Source organism: Calonectris borealis, chromosome 1 (genome assembly GCF_964195595.1).
Source record: "Calonectris borealis chromosome 1, bCalBor7.hap1.2, whole genome shotgun sequence".
NCBI lineage: Eukaryota > Metazoa > Chordata > Aves > Procellariiformes > Procellariidae > Calonectris > Calonectris borealis.
This window is the reverse complement of record NC_134312.1, coordinates 188,316,031-188,341,169: the sequence shown is the minus strand read 5'-3', so window position 1 is coordinate 188,341,169 and position 25,139 is coordinate 188,316,031. Positions and strand designations below refer to the sequence as shown.

The 25,139-nt window shown below is 45.1% G+C and overlaps 1 protein-coding gene across 1 annotated transcript in view; it reads left to right on the top strand.

The window, feature by feature from the left end:
• Positions 1 to 19,394, top strand: part of SIAH3 (siah E3 ubiquitin protein ligase family member 3) — a 48,910-nt gene extending 29,516 nt beyond the window's left edge. Inside the window, 4 exon segments of the mRNA XM_075139871.1 lie at positions 1,334 to 1,348; positions 14,239 to 14,270; positions 15,067 to 15,074; positions 18,894 to 19,394. Of these exon segments, the coding sequence (XP_074995972.1) occupies positions 1,334 to 1,348; positions 14,239 to 14,270; positions 15,067 to 15,074; positions 18,894 to 19,394 (556 nt within the window).
• The last annotated feature ends 5,745 nt before the right edge of the window (positions 19,395 to 25,139 follow it).

The window sequence follows — 25,139 nt, the reverse complement described above, 5'->3', positions numbered from 1 at the left end:
ACCACATGGGCGCAAGCTGTGCCACTTGTCTTCAGGGCCAAGGAGTGGCTCCTGGCCTGTTTTATTGACCTGTATAAAGGCTGATAAATTAGAGATGAGGTCTGGGTTTGAGGTCTGGACCTTGACCACCTGGACCACTTGTTCCTTGGCATGGGTTCAGGCTGCCCTGTCTCCCTTCAACAAAGGTCTGTTTCTAAGCCAGGTTGGTCACCTGAGCTTGGAACCAGAGATCTGTCCTTAGACCTCCTTTATTTGCCAGTTTAGGCCTTGCACATAAGACCTGTGCATCGTTGTCCTTTAAAGGCTGCAAGCCATAGTGAAAACAGGGGTGCTTGCTTTGCCACATGGAGTCTTTCACACGAGGGACCGGGTGTTACAGAGTTTTTCAGCTAGAGGGTTGGTATCAAGGTACGTCTTCACATGGCAAAGAAAGGACACAGAGGTACTCCAGCTGGCTAGCTGAGATCCTGAAAGCAGTCTAGGGTTAGAATGGGATGTTAATGGTCCTGCCTCATGGCTCAGTTAGGGCAGAGTTCAGGGAAGAGCAGAGGTGTTATTAGGAAAGCCTAAAATCGTAAAAGCACTAATCTGAAGAAGAACATGGGGACAACAAGAGGGCCATGTTTGAGGCAACATGGGGACAAGCCAGTGCAGGGCCGGGAAGATGGATCAGGAAGAGACAGAATCAAAGGCTGAGGGTGACCAGGAAGCTCAGGAGCCAAGGCAGGAGCAGGGGGGGATTTGTCTCAGCTGAGTGTAGGAGCTGAAAACCAGATGTGTGCATCTGAGCTCGGCTTATTCACCCGCAACACCCCCCTTACAGGCAGCAGAGATCGAAATAGCCAAGTGATGCCAGAATCAGGACAACAACAGTCTGAACTGGGAAGGAAGTTTAGCTATAACTCTGCCGCTCTACAGCTTCAGATGGTTTAACTTAATCTTGATGTTATTTCATATACAGGTTTCTTTAATTTTTCAGCCTGCCTTCCTTTAACTACAGTAACCTGTGTAAGGCCAGTAGCAAGGAACTCCAGCAAAAGGGCATTTGCAAGTGAGTTTAGGTCGGTACTGGTGTCACTGATGCTCATTTTCACATCTGACTGTTAAGAAAGAGTTGTAGTTTACCTTGCTCTATATCTTAGTGTAAATTTGCTGTTTAAAACTCTTTTTTACCTCAATTTCTCATCCTGAAACATTCACTTTCCTCTCATCTTCTGCCAGCGTCACCTTGATGTCCATCACCTGGAGCTGCAACTGTGTTTCCCGTTTCCTATTCTCTTGCTGTCCTTTCTACTTCATTCCTGGGTTCCATGGCTTGAAAAATACTAACCAGCCATCACTGTCACCAGTGTTTGGCAGCTTTCTAAGTACAGAAGGACATAAAATATTGAGCGATAATAAGTGAAAATGAAACAAGGAACAGTATGGCAGACCACCACAATGTTGAGCTTCTTGAATCACAAGGTTTTTTCCCTTGAACCATTCTCATTTCACAAAATCATCCATGTAACTACTGTGTAACCACAGGCAGTACCAAGCCCACAGCTATTTAACACAACACTGAGTTTTCTCCATAACCTATTAATTTGGATGATCTCTGACCAGTTTAAGCTGTGGCTGATTCAGATCCTGTACATCTCTGCTGCTGATGATTGCCATTCTGATAAACAACAACAGAGTGAAAGGAAGAAAGCAGCATGGGCCTGCTCCTCTGTTTACTTACTGTATTCTCAATAGCATTGCCCCTGTGATATACCTGTTATCAATCAACACTTGATACAATTTTAGTGAATGGTGCCAGAGCAAGCCCAAAAGCTAAAGCAGATCTTCATGTAAAACAGGCAGCAGGAATAAATGAGGAGAAGGCTCACATGGGAAACAAAATGGAGATGTGACTTGCAGATCCAATTTTCCGATGCTGACCTCGCAACCTCAGGTCCACCGGAGAGACAAAGCAGCTCTGGGGAAAGAGCATTTGTGATGAATGAGTTGGGACTGCAGCAACGGAAAGGGAGTGGGAGGTTTCCCCCTGTAACTGCATCAGCACTTTCTGTGGAAACAGGTTCTCCACTGCCTGCCCTGAAGGTAGCTGCTCTCACCAGTGCTGACACGACCCCAAGCAGGGATGAGATTAATGATCTGCACCCTAAGCTGGTGAGTACTGGGTCTGCCCTAGTTTGCAGTGGTGGAGGAGCTGTGTTTATACAGCCCTGTTCTGTGCTGGAGTGCGCTGGCCTAAGTGGCTGTGGATGGAGGAAAGCAATGAAGATATTAAATCCTTCATTGATAATTTAACTTCTGGACTATGGTCTAAATCTGAAGCGGGTCTTGCCATATAGCTTCACACCACAACCTTGCAGAGCCTCCAGTTTGTGCTTCCCTGAGCCCATGAAAACAGGACAGTCAGCCCTGCTGCTCTGCTGTAGAAGAAAGAGTTGTAGGTCTGATTTCCTTCCATCCAGTGCTAAGCTGAAACCCCAATGTGGAGAGGAAAGGTATAATTCAGCTCCACAAAGTAAGGGTAGGAGTACTGCTCTGACAACTTTCTCTGCCTGTGGATGCACTAAACAGACCTCCGTGAACTAAGGGCAATGGGACAGTTTTCCATCTTAAGTTAGATTGGAAAAAGGGAAAACTAGTCAACTAATGAGTAGATAGTAAGTGGCAGTCAGTTCTTACGATTTTCTTTCCTTTGATACATGGGACAACGCCAGGGCACTGTGTCGCACGATGGGAAATGCCCGGTGTGTCAGTGCAGGTTGCAGGGAGGAGCGACGCTGCTAGATCGGGGATGGTTGGCAGACCCGAGGGCCCAGGGTGCAGCTGGAGCACAGTCCCAGGCACAGGCGCTGCGATGCTGAGCTACACGTGCATGACGTACGGCCCCCTCACTCTAGGGGCAGGAGGGTCTAAGCAGAAGCCAAATATGTATGTCTTGAGCTTGAGACTCTGCAGGACTGCTAGGGTCTAATTTTGTCTTCACACAGCTCAGAGTCAGGTTATCCATGACGTTCTTCAGTATTTCCCCTAAAACTTGAAGGCTATTTGTTTCCCAGCACTGAGGATGTTTTGAAGGAGACCAGCTTTGTCACCTGGCAGGAGGGACCGATCTGCAATCAGCATCAGGCTAAGCCCACAGGAGTCTGCCACAGCAGCTGCTGTGGGGAGCAAACTGTCCTGTCCACTGACCCCCTTTTGATTCAAAACTTCTTTGGCGGGCAATTTAGCTGCAGGCAGCGATGGAGGGAAATGGGCCAAGCAGATACATGGCTAATTGCTCCTTTGTCTGTATGAAGTCCGACATGCGGCAGCTAGATTGCACTTCCAGGTAGCAATGGGAGGAAGCCAGTGCAAGCTGAAAGTCCTGCTGGGCTCCGCGATTCAGGCCCACGGCTCAAGGTCCTCTTGTCGCTGAGCTTTTCCCTCATGTAATTCTAGAAAGAGCCTCTGGTAAAGGCAGTGTTCATCTCATTATCAATTCAATTTTTGTGACAGCCCTGCTAGGGCTCTTAATTTCTTGTGTTAAAACAACAAATGAGATGACCCAACTGCAATCTCTAATAGGTATCATGGGTCAGTAATCATTCATTTGTTATAGTGCCTCTCACCCGAAGGACGGAGATGAAAACTTGGCTCCTAATGGCAAGAGCTGTAAATTAGTTTTATTTCACTGTTAAATCTAGAGGCCTGAAAATTAGGATGACCAGCCCTTAGCTGGGAAAAAAATGTGTCAGCTCAAGGGATTTTCTGCATTAGGCAAATAGGCAGCTCATAATCACCCATTAAACAGTCACAGCGGCTGTCTCCTGACACCCTTTGCTATTCCGAGTCGTGACTCTCCTGCTGTACTGAAAATGGTGAAACTTTTCAAGTCTGATGTCCAATTCTGGTCCAGTGACCCCAGCTCCACTTCTAGCCACGGAAGAGAAGTGAACATCTCCTGTAGGTGCTGCACAGTAATTTCATCTTTCCCTGAAGATGGGGATGTTCAAGATAGGGATGATGAATTGCTCTGTGGAGGTACATCTTATCTGCATTATTAAGGGAGCTTCAGGTGAGTAGCCCAGATTTGAACATGCCTATCTTTTAGACATATACATTTAGGTGAGACAAATCCCACACAAAATTTATCTGGTTGTTTGTCAGAGGTGTTTCTTCTGCTAAGTAATGCTATCCTTCTCCTTGAAGGCTTTGTAAGCCCTGTGGGTCTAAAAGATGTTATTCCGAGTTGGCATGGACTCTCTGTGGATTTGGAAATTGCAGGGTGAGCCATCACTGCATGCTCATAGGGTGGAAAGGAGGGAAATGAAGGGTTTTAAATACAGGTGGAAGCTATGTTGTTAGGTGCATGAAGGTGCCTAAGAGCCTTCAGTGAGCAAGTAGCTGCCTGTGAAGTCTCAGAAACGCTTGAGTGGCTCCTCCTGGGAGTGTGGGTGTCTCTCCTGCAGTAACTACACACGGGATTCATGCCTTTGGCCTTACAGGCTGCACAAAACACCACACAGACATTCCTGTTTGTTAAGCTGTCCTGGTTTCAGCTGGGATAGAGTTAATTTTCTTCCTAGTAGCTGGTATAGTGCTGTGTTTTGGATTTAAGATGAGAATAATGTTGATAACACCCTGATGTTTTAGTTGTTGCTAAGCAGTACTTACACGAAGTCAAAGACTTTTCAGCTTCCCATGCTCTGCCAGGTGCACAAGAAGCTGGGAGGGAGCATAGCCAGGACAGCTGACCCAACTGGCCAATGGGGTATTCCATTCCATATGATGTCATGCTCAGTATATAAACTAGGAGGCATAGTCCAGGAAGCAGTGATCGCTGCTCGGGGACTGGCTGGACATCAATCGGCAGGTGGTGAGCAATTGCATCGTGCACCACTTGCTTTGCACATTCTGTTATTGTTGTTGCTGTTGTTGTTGTTGTTATTTTACTTTATTTCAATTATTAAACTATTCTTATCTCAAACCACAAGTTTTCTTACTTTTACCCTCCCGACTCTCTCCCCCATCCCATCAGAGGTGGGGGAGTGAGCGAGAGGCTGTGTGATGTTTAGTTGCTGGCTAGGGTTAAAACCACAACATAAGCCTGGTCCTAGAGGTCTGCCCAGAGCTCTCCTAGCCCTATACAAAACCAGAAGTTGATGTAATGCCCATCCCAACTCACTCAGGTTGTCACAGGGACGTGCAGTTCCTTGCAGCAAAGCCATTCTGTTCACTCCAGGGTCACATCCTGATGGGGAGCCAGGACTGAAGCCAGGAGCTCAGTGGCTTGAGCCCTGGGCGGTGCAGCCGTGCCCTCTGTTGCACGCATGCACGCTGGCCTGGGGAGGAGGTAGACAGCACTGCAGCGTGAGAGACGGGGAGCAGACCTCCCCTCGGTGTCCCACCCCCAAGCCACCACACTTCATCCCTCCAGCTCTGGGAGCCCTTTGGGAAGAAGGAGAGAGATTTGTCCTGGCAAAGAAAGGCTGAAATGCCTTTGATGTGATGAAATGAGTGGTCTCTCATCTTGTTCAATAATATGTCACACAGAAAGCTCTATAAAAATCTCTCTATAGAAAGCTGAAAATACAAAAGGAAAAAAACCCCACTCCATTATCAGATCCTCAAAACCCATAAGTGTATCAGAATAGTTGCACAATTATTCACTTTTATGATGTGCAAGGTATGGAATGTTGTACAGCCAGGCAAGTTTATAAGAACATGTATTAAGCTGCCTGTATGGGGAGGACCTGGCTGAAGTTAAAACATAAAACTTTCCCACAAGACAAGTGAGGGTGTGAGGTGGGACATTAAAGTGCAAAAATGGCTTTGAATAAGAAATGTGGCACCTCTGCTCCCTTTCTCCAATGCTACACTTGCACTGAGATAGGAAATTTTAGGATGGAAAGCCAGAAAGACCAGAGCCAATAGAAAGAGCCTGTGATGTTACAGCCAGAGCTGCACAGCCTACGCCAATGGATTTCCAGCAACAGCCTCCCCAACTTTAAAAATAACTAGACTCCAGGAGCTGCAGCTCTGCTGGGTGGCGGGTCTCTAGCCTCTGGGTTTCCTCATGAACATTGTCATCCCCTGGTGACATCTGACCAGTCAGCGTCACCTCAGTGCCTGGTAAGATCATGGAGCAGATCCTCCTGGAAGACATCAAAACATATGGAAAACAGGGATGTGATTAGAGATAGCTAACATGGCTTCACCAAGGACAAATCATGCCTGACTAATTTAGTGGCCTTCTACAATGGAGTGACTGCATCAGCAGACAAGGGATGAGCTACGGATGTCATCTACCTGGACTTCTGTAAGGCCTTTGATATGGTTCCCCACAACATTCTTACCTCTAAATTGGAGAGAGATGGGTTTGATGGATGGACTGTTAGATGGATAAGGAACTGACTAGATGGCAGCAGTCAATGGTTCAATATCCAAGTGGAAACCTGTAATGAGTGGTGTCCCTCAATAGTCCGTACTGGGACTAATACTATTTAATATCTTCATCAATGACATAGATGATAGTGGGATTGAGTGCACCCTCACCAAGTTTGCAGATGACACTGAGCAGAGCAGCGCAGTTGATTCACTAGAGGGAAGGGATACCATCCAGAGGGACCTTGGCAGGCTTGAGAAGTGGCCCAATGTGAACGTCATGAAGATCAGCAAGGTGAAGTGCAAGGTTCTGCACCTGGGTCAGGGTAACCTCCATATCAATACAGGCTGGAAGATTAAAGGATTGAGAGCAGTCCTGCGGAGAAGGACTTGGGGATCCCAGTGGATGAAAAATTGGACATGAACTGGCAATGTGCGCTCGCAGCCCAGAAGGCCAACCGTATCCTGGGCTGCATCAAAAGAAGCGTGGCCAGCAGGTGGAGGGAGATGATTCTGCCCGTCTACTCTGCTCTGGTGAGACCCCACCTGGAGTACTGCGTCCAGCTCTGGGGTCCCCAGCACAAAACAGACATGGACCTGTTGGAGCGGGTCCAGAGGGGAGGGTCACGAAAATGATCAGAGGTATGGAACACCTCTCTTGTGAAGAAAGACTGAGAGAGTTGGGGATGTTCAGCTTGGAGAAGAGAAGGCCCTGGGGTGACCTTATTGCAGTTTTTCAACATATAAAGGGGAATTATAAGAAAGATGGAGAGAGATTTTTTACGAGGGCCTGTAGTGACAGGACAAGGGGCAACGGTTTTAAACTGAAAGAGGGTAGATTTAGATTGGACATAAGGAAGAAATTGTTTACGATGAGGGTAGTGAGGGTGTTTACGATCAGGTTGCCTGTAGAAATTGTGGATGCCCCATCATTGGAAGTGTTCCAGGTCAGATTGGATGGGACTTTGAGCAACCTGATCTAGTGAAAGATGCCCCTGCTCATGGCAGGGGGGTTGGACTAGATGATCTTTAAAGATTCCTTCCAACCCAACCATTCTGTGATTCTGGAATTCTATGATTCCTCTTGCTGGTAGCACACGAGGTCAGAGCGGAGGTGCCAACCGGCTAGGGAATACCAGGGGATTCCTTCCCCGAAAGGGCAATGCTGCGGGAGGGGCAACATGGAGACTGACTTGACCTCTCCTCCTCTTCTTTGTCTCAGATCTGAGGCATTTTGACAGGGCAGGCTGGGGAAAAAATGAACGCTGCTGTTCTCTCTGCTCTGCTCCTTCTGCAGGCAGAGCACTGCGAACTCTGGGGCTGTCAATACAGTACCTTTCCATAACCATGAATGTTAACTTAGCAGGTTTTTTGTTGTGTTTTTTTTTTTTTTCTTCAACAAAACCCTTTAAACTTTCACTCTATTAATAGAGATAATTTTCTTGCTGTAGGTGGAACATTGTCTTCTCTGGCTAAGCTGAACCTCCCTTTCTGTTCTTTCTTTCCACCTGCATCCTCTCCATGTGAAGAAAACTTCTAGAAGAACTATTCTTTGAGAATTTGAGGGGGAGGAAGAAGAAGGAACAGGCTATGATTTGCACAAAATTAAAAGAAGTAGTATTTGTGACACAAGGCAAATGTTCCCATAGAAATGTCCCTTTCCTTACTGCAAAGAATATATCAATGAAACAGCAGCATACATTACACAAACTAAAAAAATTTCACCAGACTTGCAGGTTGTTTTTCATGCCCAAAGCAAAGGGCTTGCATTGGTTTTCTGGATTGTTTTGCAATTTTTCCCTTTTTTAAGACTGCCCAAATTCAAGCCACACTTTCAGCTGACAGTGGAATAATGATGAATTTTGGGTTGTCTTGTAACAGGGAGACTTTTTTCATTCAACGCCACACTCATGTTGCAGGTACCCAGAGCAAGGGCAAGCTGAAAGCTCAGGACTAGGTCACTAATGGAGAAGGGGCAGGGACATGTAGGGGAAAGGAGAGTTACCCTGAGCCCAGCTCAATTTGTTTTCCCCTCTTCTCTTCCTAATGCTCCTGAAACCTGAGCACAACCTCCACCACACCAGGCCATTCTGGATGGGTTTGAGATGTCCGTCGCTTGTCGGTACCAGCAGTGCCTTAGCAGGAGGGAGGTAGACATGATTTTAAGCCACTCTTACATTCCCCCAGACACAGTTCTCAGGAGAATGTCCTAACCAAAAATGAGGAGTATCTTATGGCTATACGTTGCTCAGTGATTGTTACAGAGGTGTAGGCACGGGCATAGCCAGACAGGACAGGGAGCCGGGGTCAGCAGCATTGGGTGCCCTGTGCTTCCTCCCTGCTCCACCCACGTGGCCCCAGCCTGGGATCTGACCTCAGCTGTGGCCTGCCTGGTATAGGCTTAATTGCTCATTATCCCGTGCCAGTTGCAAGAGCAATGTGACCTAGACCATAGAGCAAATCCTTGTCCAGCAGGTGTGTGTGGATGGGATTGGAGACATAGGTCCCACCAGGGAGGTTCCAGCCTTGCTTAACAATCACCACCTCATCCCTTCTCTCCTTCCAGCAGACTGGTAATGTTTGTGCCATCCTTTGGCACTCCCAGGGTGCATTCCTGAAAGAGCAGTTAGTAAATTTAAATGTCATATAATTATGATAGCTGGAGGTTGCCTGATGGAAGGGATGCATTTCTATTGTCTCAGGGTGGATTTGGTCTAATTATCTCAGATGACACCAGCAAATCTGCTCCTCTTGGAGACATGCTGTTACTGTAGTAACCTGTAAATTAATATTGGATGATGAGTTATTAGAGCCAGTCTGAACTGGAAAGTTTATGAGCACAGTGGGCAATAATTTCTTCTTCTTTTTTTTTTCCATATTAATTTCTTCCTCAGTGTGAATGTAAAACACAAAATCAACAGGTCAGATATAGGGCTTTTGTGAACTCTGCCTCCCCTATCAGACAGAACAGACGCAGCCTGGAACTACTTTATCACTTTGCTTTTAATTAAAGCCTGTAATGGTTTTGCACTTTGTTAACAGGCCTTATACAAAATCCAAAGTGGTTAAAGGACGAAGTGAATCTTCAGATAATTCTACATTTTGGATTATGTCTTTTTACATATGCAGGCCATTCACTACATCACCCAGAGCCACAACCAGCATTGCCTCATGAGCAATCCAGTGATAAACAGTGGTTACACACCACCCTTCAGGAGCACGAGCTGACAGCATACACCTTTGTTTCCAATACTTTCCCTGTGTGGCCAAAGGGGATGGTGTTTAGGGGCATCACCCTTGCTTAAACAAGGAATAAAATCTTCTTCTAGTCGAAGGAGAAGGAGGTAAACTTCTCCATGTCCCAGTGCCCCAGCAGCTGCAATGCAACATCAAATACTCTGTACTATGGTTTGTTGTCACTGCATTGTGCCCAGTCCTAAAATGCAGCAAAGGGAATTCAAGTAGTAAATCAGGTCCTGAGGGCACGTCCCACTCTCCAGCCTGGCTTCTTCTGCATCCGTAGTGGCTACAGCCCCTCTGCAAGGCTGGGCAGTCTGCCAGGAGGAGGTTCAGAGTCCCCTGGAACCAAAATGGAGAGGGAAATTGCCAGATTATCTCTAAACTACCAGGGGAGGAGGAAGCCCATGTTTCTGACCTGCAGCTGCCCTCCCTTTCCACCTCTGTTGTTGATGGTAGCTGTAACTCAGGATCTAGGCTCTGGATTTGTCCCCAGTAGCTGTCTGCACCTCAAGGAAGCTCCCTGTGGTGGAGGCAGAGCCTGTCTCCGCTCCCTCCATGGTCACGGTGGGTACGCCGGCTCCTCAGTTCAGCTCCTTGCTTCAGTGCCTCTGCAAAGGGCTTAAATGGTAGTGGCAAGAGCACCCTCCTGGGCTTGTCCTTGAGGAACAGGAGCAGTTCATTGTCTTCGATTGTTCCCCTTAGTTTTAAAAGCCCTTCAAAATTTCCAGGAAGCCAATGTTTCTGTCAGGGGGTCCCAAACCCAAGTAACAGAGAGCAGAAAGGCAACGTGGGTGAGGGTAGTGAGCATGGGTGCAGGATAAACCTGCACTGAGCAAGGATGCTCCGGACAATACGAGCGTGTCTGGTCCTATGCGTTCCCACAGTCATGGTCTCATACTGCCTTTGCTCAAAGCCAGGATGTCTTTTTTCTGTTGTTACAGATCTTAAAGCTAAGTTTCATCCTTGGTTAAGCCCCGGGAACAGGCACAGGGCAATTACCCCAGAGCAGGTGATGTAGATCAACTTGCCAACCTGCCAGACCTCTGCAGGTCCAGATGCTTCCATTTCATCCATTTCATCTCCATGCTTTTCATTTATTTGGCTAGCAAGTAACTGTGCCAGATGGTCCACAGGAATTGACTGTGTTTGTGATTTTGCTTGTATCTACTCAATGTATTTTATTCCTCAAAGAAAGCACAGAAAGTGATCTCAGGTTAGCCACACAGTAAGACCCAGCAAACACAACAGCTAAACCAGAATCATTTGTCTGGATGTCCATGACCCATTTGCAGCTTTGGCTGAGGATCAGCGAGGTGGTGCATCTCCCTTTAGCCTGAAACAGGAGAAGTTTCGGTGTCCTCCCACATGGGCTGGGAATGGTTCATCAAATTTGGTGTTAAAGCAGAAGAGCTAGAGAGCATGACCTTGCTCCACGCTGCCGGTGCCTACACCTAGACCTCTCTCAGAAAGCATCTATGAGACTGAAATGCTTTAGTATGGATCCTGTTTATATTTCATTATAATTACATTGTTTTCAATATATTGAAGAATGTCAAGTTCCTTGATATTTTTTGCTTGCACTTCAAGACTGCATGACAGTTTACATTGAAAACTCTGAGTTTTGAAAAGCAAGCAAGGAGTTTTAATTTCAGAATAATGTCTTTCTTTCTATCTGGGATACATTTAAAATGCTGTAACACATTTTTGCTACATCTACCACAAAAACAAATTTCTTTTTTCCAAAATACCTCTAAAAATATGTGGCTTCATCTAAAATTCAAGGTCCTGTGTTACAGAGAAGTGTGGTGTTAGAGTGCGGACATGTACTAAAGCGGCATTTTCTCTGCACACTCAGAGGTGTGTAATTAGCATGAGGACAGCCATTAACACATCCCGTGCACTGTGTCACACGCCTGATTATGTTGCAAAGCGAGATTAGCAAAATGAGCTTGAAGTTGTCCTCTTGCTGCCATTTGATAGTAGGGAAAACAAATCCTTCCGCTGCCAAAGCCGCAACTAATATTCAGTACTTAAGAAATTCAACTGATGCATTCATAATGAATAGGATTTTGTGTAATTAAAATTTTAAATAAATCCCCAACATGAGCCCTGGCTTGGACTTCTTAATTCCAGATATGAAAGTACAGCTTTTGACAAAATAGGTTGAGGGTTTTTTTTTTTTCTTCCTTCTCTTTTCTTTCATCTGAGAGATTTACAAAATCTCATTAGCATACTAAAAAATAGCAGAAGAGAAATTAAATGAAGGCCAGGATTAAAAGACTCACTAGTTTCTTCATGTCACCTTTATAGTTCTTTTGAGCATCTGTCCCTGTGTGGTGGGTGTAAGCAACGTGGAGGTGGATGTTAGTGGGTGGCAAAGCTTTTATGAGGCTGAAAGAAGCTGAGAATTAGAAAATTGTTGGAGGCAGTTTCCATACAGATGAGAAGAAGCAATCAGACCCTGAGAAGCCAGGGAAGAGGAGGAAGACAGTAAGAAAACTGAATAAATGGCACAATTCACTGGCAAAGAAAAAGCCTATTTGTTTCAGCAGAAACCCTGAAAGTCGCCATGGAGCTCTCACTCAAAGTATCCCAAAGCTGCAGGCCCAGGTCCCTCCTTACCTGCAGAAATCTTTAGGTCAAAGCCAAAAGTCCACCAAGTTCTCATGGCACATTTCCAGGTTGCTCACCTATCTGTAGGGTGACTGCATCCCTTGTTGTCCCTTGTCACACATAGGGTGATGGAGGAGATGAGATAAGTGATGGCAGGTTAGCAAGGAGGTCCTGTAGCTGGGAGGAAGACCACATTGCCCTGAGAGCTGGACTCCATTCATGCTTCTGCCTGGAAAGCCCTGTATGGTACTGGAGAGTCATTTACAGCACGCTGTTCATGGATAGCTTCTAGTCAGATGGTCTCCGCTCCCGAGTTGCTCAACCTAAAGCCTTAGACCTGATTTGCGGATAGTTTGATCACTTCTAGCTGCATCTGGGGTAAATGGAGGTTGGATTTTGAAAATATCAAGTGCTCTATGAGGCAATTCTGCTATGAAAAATCAGGTGTTGTGCGATATAAGCTGGGCAATAAAATATGGTCAATACACTTGGATCATTAATCCCTCTGTGCCTAAATTCCTTAACCCTAAACTGGGAAATAATACTGCCGTTGTACCTTAGTTCAACATCATAGGTATCAGCTGACAGATGCCTGTGATGCACAAACAGACACAGCCACAGCAATGAGCCTCATAGAAGAAAAAATACACGATAAAATGAACTCCTAGAGACAGTTTTTAAAAAAATATGCAGTCTCAAATTTGGCACTATTTTCACAAGGACAGCAAATATAAGTTCATAGTCAAAATGCATGGGCTTCCATTCCCCAAGTCCCACCATCAGAGAACTTTTTAAAATAAAAAATGTACCAGAACGGTTTAAGCTGGACCAAACAATGTGTTTTTCCCCACTGCATTTTTTCCCCACTCAGAAACATCTTAAACAGACCTGCAAGCATTACGACTCTATACGTTAAATGCGTGTGTGTTTGCATAAGTTCCTATATAATTTAATATAAATTTTAAAGTCAGCCTGAATCAGGTGTGATCCCAAACAACACAAGAGTTATACACGATAGGAAACTGGATCTCCGAGTGGGGTCAGCAATAACAGGAGGCAGCGTTAGCACAGGTGGTGGGTTTGTAACAGGGGGTGCAAGCACAGCCCCTCTCAGCCCCTGGCTCCCTCTGAAGGTCACAGCTGCCGTGACTACCAAGTCTCCTGTAATCCAGCCAAGAAAGCTGTGGCTGAGGAGGGAAGAGTTTGGATCCACAGAAGGAGCAGATATGGGTTCCCTCTCGGGAGGAAGATTAGGTTGCAGTGTTTCAGGCTGTGCTGAAGCTGGACCGGGGTAGAGAGGGAGCACTCTCTGCTAGTTCAGGCTGGCTGGAGCGTCAGATGGCTTTATTTTCAACTCTGCCATTTTCTGTGTGACCCTGCTGAGAAGCTCTACTTGATGGCTGTCAGACTACACCATTGACTTCCCCAAGCAAATAGCCCAGCCCATGGGTGAATTAATGAGTGTTTGGAAAGTTGTTTGTGATCACTGAATAAAATGCAGTTGCATAGATGTGAAGTGTCTGGAAAAGGGTGATTTTTCGCAGCATCTGCTTTGCTGTCAGAAACTCTTATTGATTGGGCAGCAAATGAGTCCTTGTCCTCATTCCTTGGGATGTTCTCCTCAGAACACGCATTGTTCATGGGCATATAAAAGGCTGATTTTTTCCACATTATGTGCATTACTGTAAATGAAAGTATGAATGAGGCATCCAGGCTCCCAGTATAACACTGGAGAACACTGGAAATGCAGAAAGGTGATGTTTATCCTTCACTCTGAAGACCTAAGCAGTGTTTATTCTTCTACAATGTGGTGACGTTACTTGCCCTCCTTTTACTCCAGATCATCAGGATCTGGGTTCTCTCCCGTGGGGTGGGAGGACTGGATTTAACCCTCCTTCACCCTGAGGGGTTTGCAGTAAGCAAATTCTCCATTTGCAAGTCAGGACTTTAATTGCAAGGCATTTGGCTGCTCAGGGCAGCACCCACCTTTGCTCTCCCGTTTGAAGCTGTGCCACCGTGCAGCAGAGAAGCAGGGCTTGAGGGATCGCGGTGTAGTGGTGCCTGTACCCCGCAGGGCTGGGAGCTCTGCCAGCAGGGGTGCAGCGTGGGTTTTTGCCTCTGTTTCCACTATTTTTACCATAGTTGACCTAAAGTCTTTGCTAGTTAAAATACAAAAGGTCCCCCAGAGCATGAGGAGCAATACCAAAGCCCTTTCTCCTGTGTGGGTGCCTCAGCTTTGCAGGTGCAGACTCAGACATATTCTTGTGTCTTCTCTACCTCTTGGAGATCTTGGAGATCTCTACCTCTTGGATCTACCCTTCAACCTTCCCCTGGATTTCCTATCAAGTCACTGGTGACTGGAGGTGTAATGGTGGTAGGGAGCCACAGATTTACACCCTCGTGTGAACAGGCATCCATTTCTCTCTCTACGGACTGCGTTGTCTCCAGTGCAGCAAGAGAAGCCGATAGTGGTACAACTCTCTCCTGACCAAAACAGGGGTACCCTTCTGCTCCTCGACTAGAAACCAGTAAAACCTCTGTGGGTCTGCCCTGAGGATGGGTTTGGACCTGGCTGCATGTAGAGAGTGGTGTCCGGGGGGATGTTCCTTTGACATCACTTGGGATTAAGTGAATTGCACTCCGGGGCTCTACATGGGCTGTAAAAGGAGCTGATGTTCTTCAGAGTTAGCCACCTACTCCTCAGACATCAAAGTTAGAATAGATGAGTCACACCTAGAGCAGTTCGTTGCATTTTTAGCAGAAAGTCTGTAGAAAGACTGGGGCAGGACCCGGAAGCCCTGTCTCTCAGGTCCAAATATAACCTTTTTTTTTTTTCCCCCATGAGAAAAGCACCGTGTGTTTATAAATTGCTCGTTGCCAAATGACTTGTTCTTAAAGAGAATTACACTGTAATAAGATGCATCATTAAAAAGAAATTTTTCTGTGAGCGGCAGAGCCTGGTTTCCTGCGGTTTGATGTCTCGTGGTGGGATCTCGCGTCTAATGAGGAGCACTCTGGCTGAAGCCTTTTCTCCTGTTCATAAAGACATTGTCTCATGTGGGTTCTTTCATATCTATAACACATTTGGGATCAAACTGAGTTGTTTAGGTTCTCTCCTATCTGACAATGTAATATTGCCCAGGTGGCAAGCTGTTCCTCCCTGGAGACGCGAAAGGGTCATACTTCTCTACCTTGCTGCCTCTTCTCACAAAACTGATTGAAAATTAAAGCCTTTGAGACTTCTATCACACAGTTAAATTTGACTGAAATTGGCCACCAAGCTAAAAGATAATTGAGAATAGTACTGGACTGACACAACAATATAATAAACCTAATTCTATTAGGTAATTGGGCAATAAATGATGGAAAGTAAATACTGGAGCAGATTAAACATGGAAAAAAATGTTTATAAATATTTATTCAAGCATTTAAATGCACTCAAGGTGACCATTTTATGCCTGTTTTGCGTTTCAATTTTAGAGGTTCTATCCACAGCCATACGAAAGACCAACAAGGGCACAAACACCCCAATAGTTACACTCATAATTCAAAAGTAAAAGTAAAATAGTAGTTTTCTGTGAGACTTTTTTTCAGAATATTACAAAATTTAGAATTTAGAAACAGGAATGTTGAATAATTCAGAAACCAGATTTTGAAGATGATTCTCACCTAGTCAGAGAATAAAAATAGATCATGTGGTTTGTGCTGGATTTCCAGAATTTTCAATAAACCTGAACTGAACAAAGTCAGACCAAAAATCCTTTGCTGAAGTGATTCTTGGAAATGTTTCAAAAATGTGAGATGTGAAAAGGAATTCTCAATTATTTGCACACACACAAAAATAAAATCACAAATGAAGGAAAGAAGAAAGATACATTGAATAAATTGCTCATCGTAATTTATTTTTCCAGTTCCTGAGCCTTAGAAATGTGCTTGTCATAAAGCGATTTTTGGAGATACTTGTATTTTCTTACCTTGGATACAGTTTAGATGGATGAGCTACCATTGCTTATCAAATTAGGAGAATGCATTTCTAAATTCAATTACACCCTCAGTGGAAATGGTTTCTCTGACTCCGGTAATCTTTCGAGAGGAATTATACACAGTCTATAAAGCTTCACATTTCAAAACCTAATTCTGAATGTTATTCAAGAGGTTAATTTAAGATTCATCTTCCTAAAGAGGAGTTAAATAAAACTGATAGAAGGCTGGAACTTGTCGAGTGGTTGAGAGGTTTATCAGCATGTGAGTATGAGTTCATTAGTTTTAATTAGTATAATCACTAATGTTGCATTAACAGTTTGGTGAGAGAAAGTAATTGCTCACACCCACTGTATTAGATTGGGAGATTAGAATTCATTTTATGAGGCAATTAGCATTTCAGGGATTTTTTAAAAGGCTTTTACGATCTGCCATTGCAGTAGCCTCCTTCACCAAAAGAGTTTAAATTAACCATAACTTTCATCCTAATGGGATGCAAAAATTAATGTAGAATTAAGCGTGAACCAGTCCTCTCCAGCAATCCCACCATGATAAGCAGGCAGCTAAAGCCACAAACCTCGATTAGTTTATAATGACCTGTTTTATTTCCCAGACAATGATAGTCATTTGTCTGACCTCAATTCATTATCTTGTTGGAAATTTTATATTCTTGAATTTTATACAGCAAAACAAATAAAAAATGAGGAAAGAAAAAGTAGAACAGTACTATTGAAGTAATAATTCTCCTAAGAAAAAGCTGCAAGGTTCAATAATAGGGCCTAAATAGTCAATTATTCTTCATATCAAATGTCAGAGGAAGAAGAAACATCTCCCTTTGACACCCAGTGTCTTGGGAAGAACCATGCATTACACGGCAGCAGCAATCACAACCCTGCTCTGCCCATCACATCCCTTGGCAGCTACTGACAAAATGGAAATCCTGAACGGAGATCCAGGACTTTGTCATCCTGGTTGGCAAGGAAGCCCTGGTCATCTCAGAGTTGAGACTGTTGATCCAAGAGATTGCCTTCCAAAACATCCTGGAAAGCAAAAGTGCAAGTTCTGGGAGGAAAGACTGTATGCAATAAGAACATTTACTCTCACATCAAGGCTGTAATGAAAGGCATCGCAGTATCCATAGAGAGATGAGATAACACACCATTTGCAACATATCTGGCACCTATTATAATGGGACTATGCTTGCCCCTGGTTAAAACAAATCTCTGTTCAAAAACAGCTGAATAAAGCCCAAATCTGCTATGACGTGGATGGGGCATGGAGGAGAACAACTGTTAGATTTTAGAACCCTACTGTTGTTCCTGTAATTTTGGGTACATATGTTAAAATGAGCAGACGTGGGGCAGTATCTGGGGAATTACCTGAATCTTCCTAAACCATATGTTAAAGCAAAATGTACATATATATATGCACTCTTAATTCTTATACTCCTTCTAAGCATCTCCAAAGGAGTTCAGAGGGAGACATTGTCCTCCTACGTTTAAGCATCTAAAATTTAGGTACAGCTAGACAGATTGGATCTCAGCCTTAGTCACTCTGGTGGCAGCCGGTGCCACCTTTAGAAGGTGAATTACTCCAGCTAAGATCTGAATCCGCCACTGGGAAGGGCTGCCTCCCTCTATTGACTGCAGAGGCAGTCCAAGGTAACCAGGTTTCCGTCGGGTGACTGAAGTAAATGCTTAAAATTGGGTAGGATGAATCATGACCGGCATGCCTGTGCCTTAGGGTTTGTCTACGCACAGTTATTGCGGAGAGCCATTACTCTTCCTGAATAGCATTACATGTGGATACACTTTTGGTTGAATAAGACTTACTCATTTCTCTTCAACAACATCGGCTTGACAGAGGCAGAGCGGTTTGCTTCCTAGTCCTCACATAGAATTATTCTGCAAGAGCTGCTGCCTTTTCAGCTAGCTGCCCTACCTTAATCCAAATTTACTTTAGTATAAAAATGTCCTTCATTTGCCATCCATCCACCTTTGAGAGCCATTTAAGATTTATGGAGGTAAGCGCATCAATTAAGCACAAATACATTGACAAAAAAAAAATGAAGGCATTGTATACAATAAAAACTGTCTTTTATTTCACAAATTATGGGTGTTATAAAGCATATTGTTTCTGGAGAAAGGCCTGTATTTGCCAGTGTGTTTCATTAAAGAATAATAAAGCCATACATATTTCATTTCCTTGTTCTGAGCTGCAAGAGCCTTAACTATATAAAATGCCCCATGCTGTCCTTGCTTTGTTGGGCTTTTTTTTCTTTTTAATCAGATTTTTTCCCTCAAACTAATGAAATCGCTCTTTAAACACATACATCACTTTCATTTGAAGTGACTTATCATGGCTCAAATGGTTCCTCTCTTCTCCTGGAGAACAAGGCAACTGCCAGCACTTTTTGCTGTGCAGATCCAGGCCTGGATTGCCCCTGATCTCAGCCTGGTTTCAGCAGTGCTGAGTTCCTGGTGTTCCCACCAGTGCTGTTTTAGGAGGGGTATTAGGTGGCTGGGGTCTGCGGGGTCTGCACCTTGCATATCTGCACCGGTTTCTGGTCCACCTGCTCTCACATGTAATTTCTCTTCTCGTAGTATGCACCGACCCGCTGTGCAGCTGCGCAGACGTCCACGGAGCAAGGCATCCTTCCTCCCTGCCATCACCACGAAGCAGTACACGACCCCCAGCTGGTTCCCTGCACGTGCCCACTCTTCTCCTGCCCATGGGAAGGGCACCTGGAGGTGGTAGTGTCCCATCTGAGGCAGACCCATCGCATCAACATCCTTCAGGGGGCAGAGATTGTCTTCCTGGCCACGGACATGCACCTGCCCGCACCCACGGACTGGATCATCATGCACTCTTGCCTTGGCCACCAGTTTTTGCTGGTCCTCAGGAAGCAGGAGAAGTATGAAGGCCACCCCCAGTTCTTCGCTACGATGATGCTGATCGGCACGCCGACCCAAGCCGACAACTTCACCTACCGGCTCGAGCTCAACAGGAACCAGAGGCGCCTTAAGTGGGAGGCGACCCCCAGGTCGGTACTGGAGTGTGTTGACTCTGTCATTTCGGATGGGGACTGCCTTGTGCTGAACACTTCCCTGGCTCAGCTCTTTTCCGACAACGGAAGCCTAGCGATAGGAATTGCAATAACCACCAGCAAAGTTCACAACGCCGAAGCCGAAATGTGAGGGGGAAGAGGAAGAAGAGGAGGAGGAGAAACAATGGTGCTCTAGCTGCCTTGTGAGAGCCAGAACTTGCGGACTTTTAGGGGGGGTCTCAGGTCTTTTATGGTATTTAGTACTCGTCCACAGTGGGCATTATGTAAACATCCTGTGGTTACAGTCTCTGTGTAATGTATTTACCGTTTTGTTAATACAATTTTATGAGAAATTTTAAAGAGGCTAATCAATTTATTGTCGCCCTCCTGCAACACTGGAAACAACACTTTCTCCTGGAAAGTGTACCCGGGGTGACTCATAGAAGCCTTTGGTCTGAGCATGCTATGCAAATGTGTTTCCTTCATTGTCTGCCTAATTGCCTGGTACTAAGGAGGCCCCTGTGCCTCCTACGTAAAAGGTAAAGTATTCCACTAAGGGACAAGAGCACCCAGGTTTCCATACTAGCAATAGTGATTTAACTCTTACACCGTGGTCACAACCAAGCCCCAGGGAGTTTGCAGTTTCAGAGCTCCCTTCAGCTTCTGAGGAAGCAACCTTCACCACCCAGACAATGAAAGCTTCAGAAGAAAAAGTCACCACCTCTGCTGAACTGGGGCCTGGGAAGCCTCATCCTGAATTAAATTGGGGATGACAGCTAGTGGGAGGTCACCGTGAGCACGGTTAAATCTCACTCTTGTATCATGATGGGCAGTGAAAGGCTTGCTAGATGGTCTGACTCCAGGATGGATATAACCATAGCCAGCCATCGGGGCATTCACCTTTTTAGCTGCTATTTCCTTAAGCATTCAAAAAGAGATTTTCAGAAAATAAAGTATCAGGAAGCTCCTAAGTTGTGACCTGATCTTGCTATTGAATTCTGTGCCACTTAGACCCACAGCATGTGCTGCTAAATATTGATTTAAAACTGTGCAGCCGGAATATCTATTTGCAAATTGGCTATGAGATTTGAAATGCTCTCCTTTAAAAATAACCTTTTTTTTTCCTTCCATACACTTGGGGGGTGATGATGGTTCCTTTTACTCTGCTGAGGGTGTTTCGCAGATGGTGATGGTCACAAGAAGAAAGGGGTTTCTCTAAGAACTTCTCCCTTGGATGGCTCCCTGGGGAGAGTCAGAGGCAGGTGCTGGCCATCTCCTGACCCTCAGTCCCATCTGCAGTCAGGCACGTTTCCTCCGTAGCCAACAACAGCAGTGAAATCCCACCGCAGCAGGTGACGTGTTGAAGGAGGGGGCTCTGCCGTGAGTGTGACACACGAGAAGCATGAGAAATTGTCTTTTCCTGTTTCCCTTCTGCCCATGTGTGGCTGTGGCCTGGCTGCCTCTGAATGCTTTTTTTGAGAAACATCTGGTGGCTTGTGTCAGTTAGTAGCCGGAGAGATTGAGGCTGTTTGCTTGAGTCCCTTGGAAAACCAAGGGAGGGGGAAGCTAGCTAAGAACAGTCCTTCAGCGTTTCAGAAGGCGTCTCGCTGTAGCTGACTTTGGGTAGGGAAAAGCTCTGATGCTAATCTCTCCCACCTGCTGCTCTCCTGGGAATTATTATACATGATGCGTGAAGTAAAACAAATTGCAGTTTTCCTGAGATGAATGTTACGCAGGTGATGCCTTCTGAGCTGCAGATGCACCTCGCCTCCTTACCTGGGCTTTCATAGCAGATTACTGCTCAGAGAGGAGCCAGGATCTCTTCAACAGGCTGCTCATGACCATGCAAGCTGAGGTCTGAAGAAGAAGTCGCAGTCCCTGTAAGAGTATGAGGGCATACCTTCACAGCTCTCCCACCTCTGAATTTGGGGGGCCAGGGGGGCATGCTCGTTTGCAACGCTTCTCTGGAACACTCACTTTAGAGTGGCTTGCTTTTTTCCTGCAATGTTAAATATTCAGAAGCAGCAACTGCTGCCCTTTCCCTAAATGATGGCAATAAATAAATCATTGGCATTTTTGTGGACTCTAACTGGCTTCTCCAGCTCCTCCAGCAAATATTCTGCTGCTGAATTAAAACAAAGCAAAAGCAATAAACCCCCAATATAAACAGTTCCTCTAGCTTAAAGTTCCTGAGCTCTTTGTACACTGTGGTAGAGACCTAATGTAATGCTGCTTTTGTTGTCTGATCACAACCAGTTCTAGGAGGAGGGATATTCCTTGGGTATTCACTTGTTTCAGATGATTTACTTCTTGCTAGTTGGCACCTTGTTTTATTCTTGAAATATCCACTGAAATGAAGAATGCGCTGTTGGTATTTTTGGGCACGCCCCTCACTAAAAGACCAGTGTATTTCTGGCAGGATGAGTGTGACAGCAGCAGTTCTCCAGGATGGGCATTCTCCATCCCTTGCCAGAGTCCTGGTTTTCTGGTTTGGATGGGGCAGAAGGCACAGTGGAAATCTGACCTCTCCGCCACGGACCTCCTCACATCCCACATGTCCTTTTCCTAGAGCTTTCTCATGACCACACCAAAAGTTCAGCCTTTCCATTTCCTTCCCAGTCCTCATCTGGTGGCCACCCTTCTCAGCCCGCTATCAAGCTCTCAACCCGGGCTTCCCCCTCCAGCTTGCAGAGCCCATGGTGCTGCTTGCCCCCTCCCACTCTGCCTCTTGGGTGCCATTGCTCAAATCTCTCTCACTGCTCTTTGCAGCCAACCAAGAAACCTCCTCACTCGGCTCTCTTCACAGCTGCAAAGCCTCAGCTCTGGCAGGGATTTCAGAAATCCAGATGTGTTGGAGTATTGATGAAAATCTGCCCAGTAAGACTGCCAGTACAGAAAAGGAGGACACATTTTGGGGAGAAAGGAGATATGGGTACCTAAATCCAGCCTTCATAAGCATCTCAACATAAAACTCAAATGTTTAAGGGTATATTTAAGGACTTTCTACCATGGAAGACATTCTAATTCAATCATAATTCAAAGCCTATGAGGAACCCTTCACTGCCATAAAGCAAAGGTGAAGTAAATATTCTGCGTGATGGGACATAAATCCTAAAATGCTGGCAAGTAGGATCAACAGTGAAATTCAGTTTACATGCAGTCTTTCAGTGCCCATAATGTAGCACTTTTTACGGCTCTCTACTCATGGCTAAAAGGCAGTTGTAGTTCGGCTTAAAAAATTTGGGCTGAATTTGAGGCTTCTAGAATTCATTTTGTACCCTAATATTTTGCATCCAGTCACCCTAAACTCCTTCAAAAATGTGAAGAACTTAGTCTGTGAAGTAAGGAAGTACCCTTATTTTGGTGCAGAGGAAAATATGGTTTTGCAAAATCGTTATGCAGGTGTTGCAAAATTCTGTTTTCCTACCTACCTGAGAGCAGTTTTCCCTCTTTATTTTGTTTTGTTGGGTTTTTTTTTACATAGACAAAATAGTCTTTTTTTTTTAGAGTTTTTACATATCTGTGTTTATGGATGGATTTTCTTGTGCCTAGATTAGTAAATTGCAACAATAATTTCATCAGGCTGAGCCAGATGGATTGCTACCAGACCCACTAGAAAACCTACTTTGGTTCTTCTGCACTATCCATCAGACACAGTGTGAATGTTAATGTCAGATCTGCAGTAAAACAGCATTAGTGCTTTCAGCTCAATCCCATTATGAATTAAGCTCACATCATATATCCATGACTCCTTATAAATCAGCTGAAGCATCCTGACTCTCATCATCTTGAAGATGACAAAGGATCTTGCTGTGCCAGTGCCAGCCAGAGATCTTGCTGAGAAGTAGGGCAGTAGTTCTCTTCCCACTGGGCTCTGATATCACATCCTACATTTTATACCATCCTTTATGAATACAGGCCAGTAAGCTACTGAAGAAAGGAGGGATGGTAAATTCTGGACAATGAAGGGGTATAACAAAATGAATGGTTTACAATAAATTGCCAGGTACCGCTGCATGGCTCTCTCTTTTGGGCATCAGAGGAGTGAAGTAAGTATACTACATTACATTGACAGTAATATAGTATAGGTGATTGGTCTGCTTTTCTAACTCATAACACACCTGAAAAACACCTCGATCGGAGAAAGGTTCGTCAGAACAGACACAGAGATGCACTTATTCTTAGCTGGATCAGAAACGCCTTCTCACACAGAGGAGCTGCATCTGGTGAACTGTTCAGACACAAGCGTAAGCTTTTAATCCTTTTTTTTTTTAATCCAATTAACCTGCATGCTCACACCGGCTGGGCAAAGAGCAGAAAACAAAGGTTGTATTCCTCCACAAGTATCATCACTAGAACTATTCACAAAAAAAGATGATTCATCTTCTGCAGAGATGACCCTGCAGAAAACAAGGAGGTTTCACAGCAGGGTAGCACAGGGCAGCACCTGCAGCCTCCAGAGGTGTACACATACCATTGAGGGCAGAGCTCGACCTCCAGACAAAAATATTACTCAATGGAAACCACTCAGAGCGAGGTCACAGCGGAGGCTGTCAGGAAAATGATCAAACCTCCTGAGAGTAGCAAACCAGTGGGGAGCTGAGGCTCTGTGTAGAGACATGTTGCTTCACATCAGCACCTTCCACCCAGCAAAAGGGTCTCTCCTCTGCTGGGAGCCTTGTTTCGGGAGCAGTGCGGATGAGAGGATCAGCCCTTGGCACTTGGGTCTGCATGCGGATGGCCCTGACTCTGCATAGAGAGTGCAGACACCCAGCCCCTCTCCTGCCCCACAGCTCCTCTGGTTTTGGTGGGTACCCAGCTACCTGCAGCTGCTAATGATTCCTCCAAGCCCTGGGACCTGACAGTTTTGCTGTCACTTGTATGACTCTCACCAAGTAGGAGAGTATTTGTTGACAACCACCCAAAAAATCTTTGGTAGAACATCAGATTAAACCTATACCTCATACCCTTGGTTAGGACTATGATCACTCATTCTTTCTCTCTCCACAAAGGCAATAGACTAATGCATAGCTTTTTTATCCTCCTTTGGGCTCTGCCCCTCCAGAATATGCGTGTGAAGGATTAGCAGGCAGTGATCATCTTCAAGAGAAGGATGAGGACTAACATTCGTTGCAAAGATGGCTATTCTCGCAGTACTTTCACAAAGGGATGCCAGGCTCCAAAAAAGAGCCTAACAAACCTTAGTGGGAGGCAAATGGGAAACACCAATTGCAAAGCCTGCTGTCCTTCGACTAGAATGAGCTTTATATCTTCCCGGTACTGAAAATCCTCCTGAGACATTGCCTATCTGAATACATCGTTTAATCTTGTAGAAAGCCCCAGGACTAAGGGGTTCTTGCTGTTAGAAATTGCATCAAGTAACCTTATTGAAGATAAATGGCTTTGAACTTTCATGGCAACAGTGATGAACTGCTTCAACATCCATGCGGTGCAGGCTGAAAAATCAGAGCTTTTAGACAAAGAAATAAACTTATTCAAATGCAGACGTGAGATTTGGGGCAGAGTTTTCAGGTAATCTTAAAAGCACTTTCCTTATTGCTGCAGACTGGATGTCTGCATAGCAAGAGTCACTTCACTGCCAGTCAGGTCCTATTGGCTTGAGTTCAAGAGAAACTCAGATATTCTTCCTTTCTTTAGTAAGGAACACCACTTTAAAAAGTGAAGGAAACACTGTCATGTATGAAACAAGTCTGGAAAGGATCTTTCTTTTCCGACTGGACTGCCTGGCCAGCAGACTGTGGGGAGAGCGCTACATCTCCTACCTGTTCAGGGTGAATCCAGAATCGCAAGCACAACCTATGTGGACGCTTTCTTCATGTTACTATCCCTGCTTCAACTATTGAAAATTACAGCTGTCAGGCAGCTGGCTTGAAGC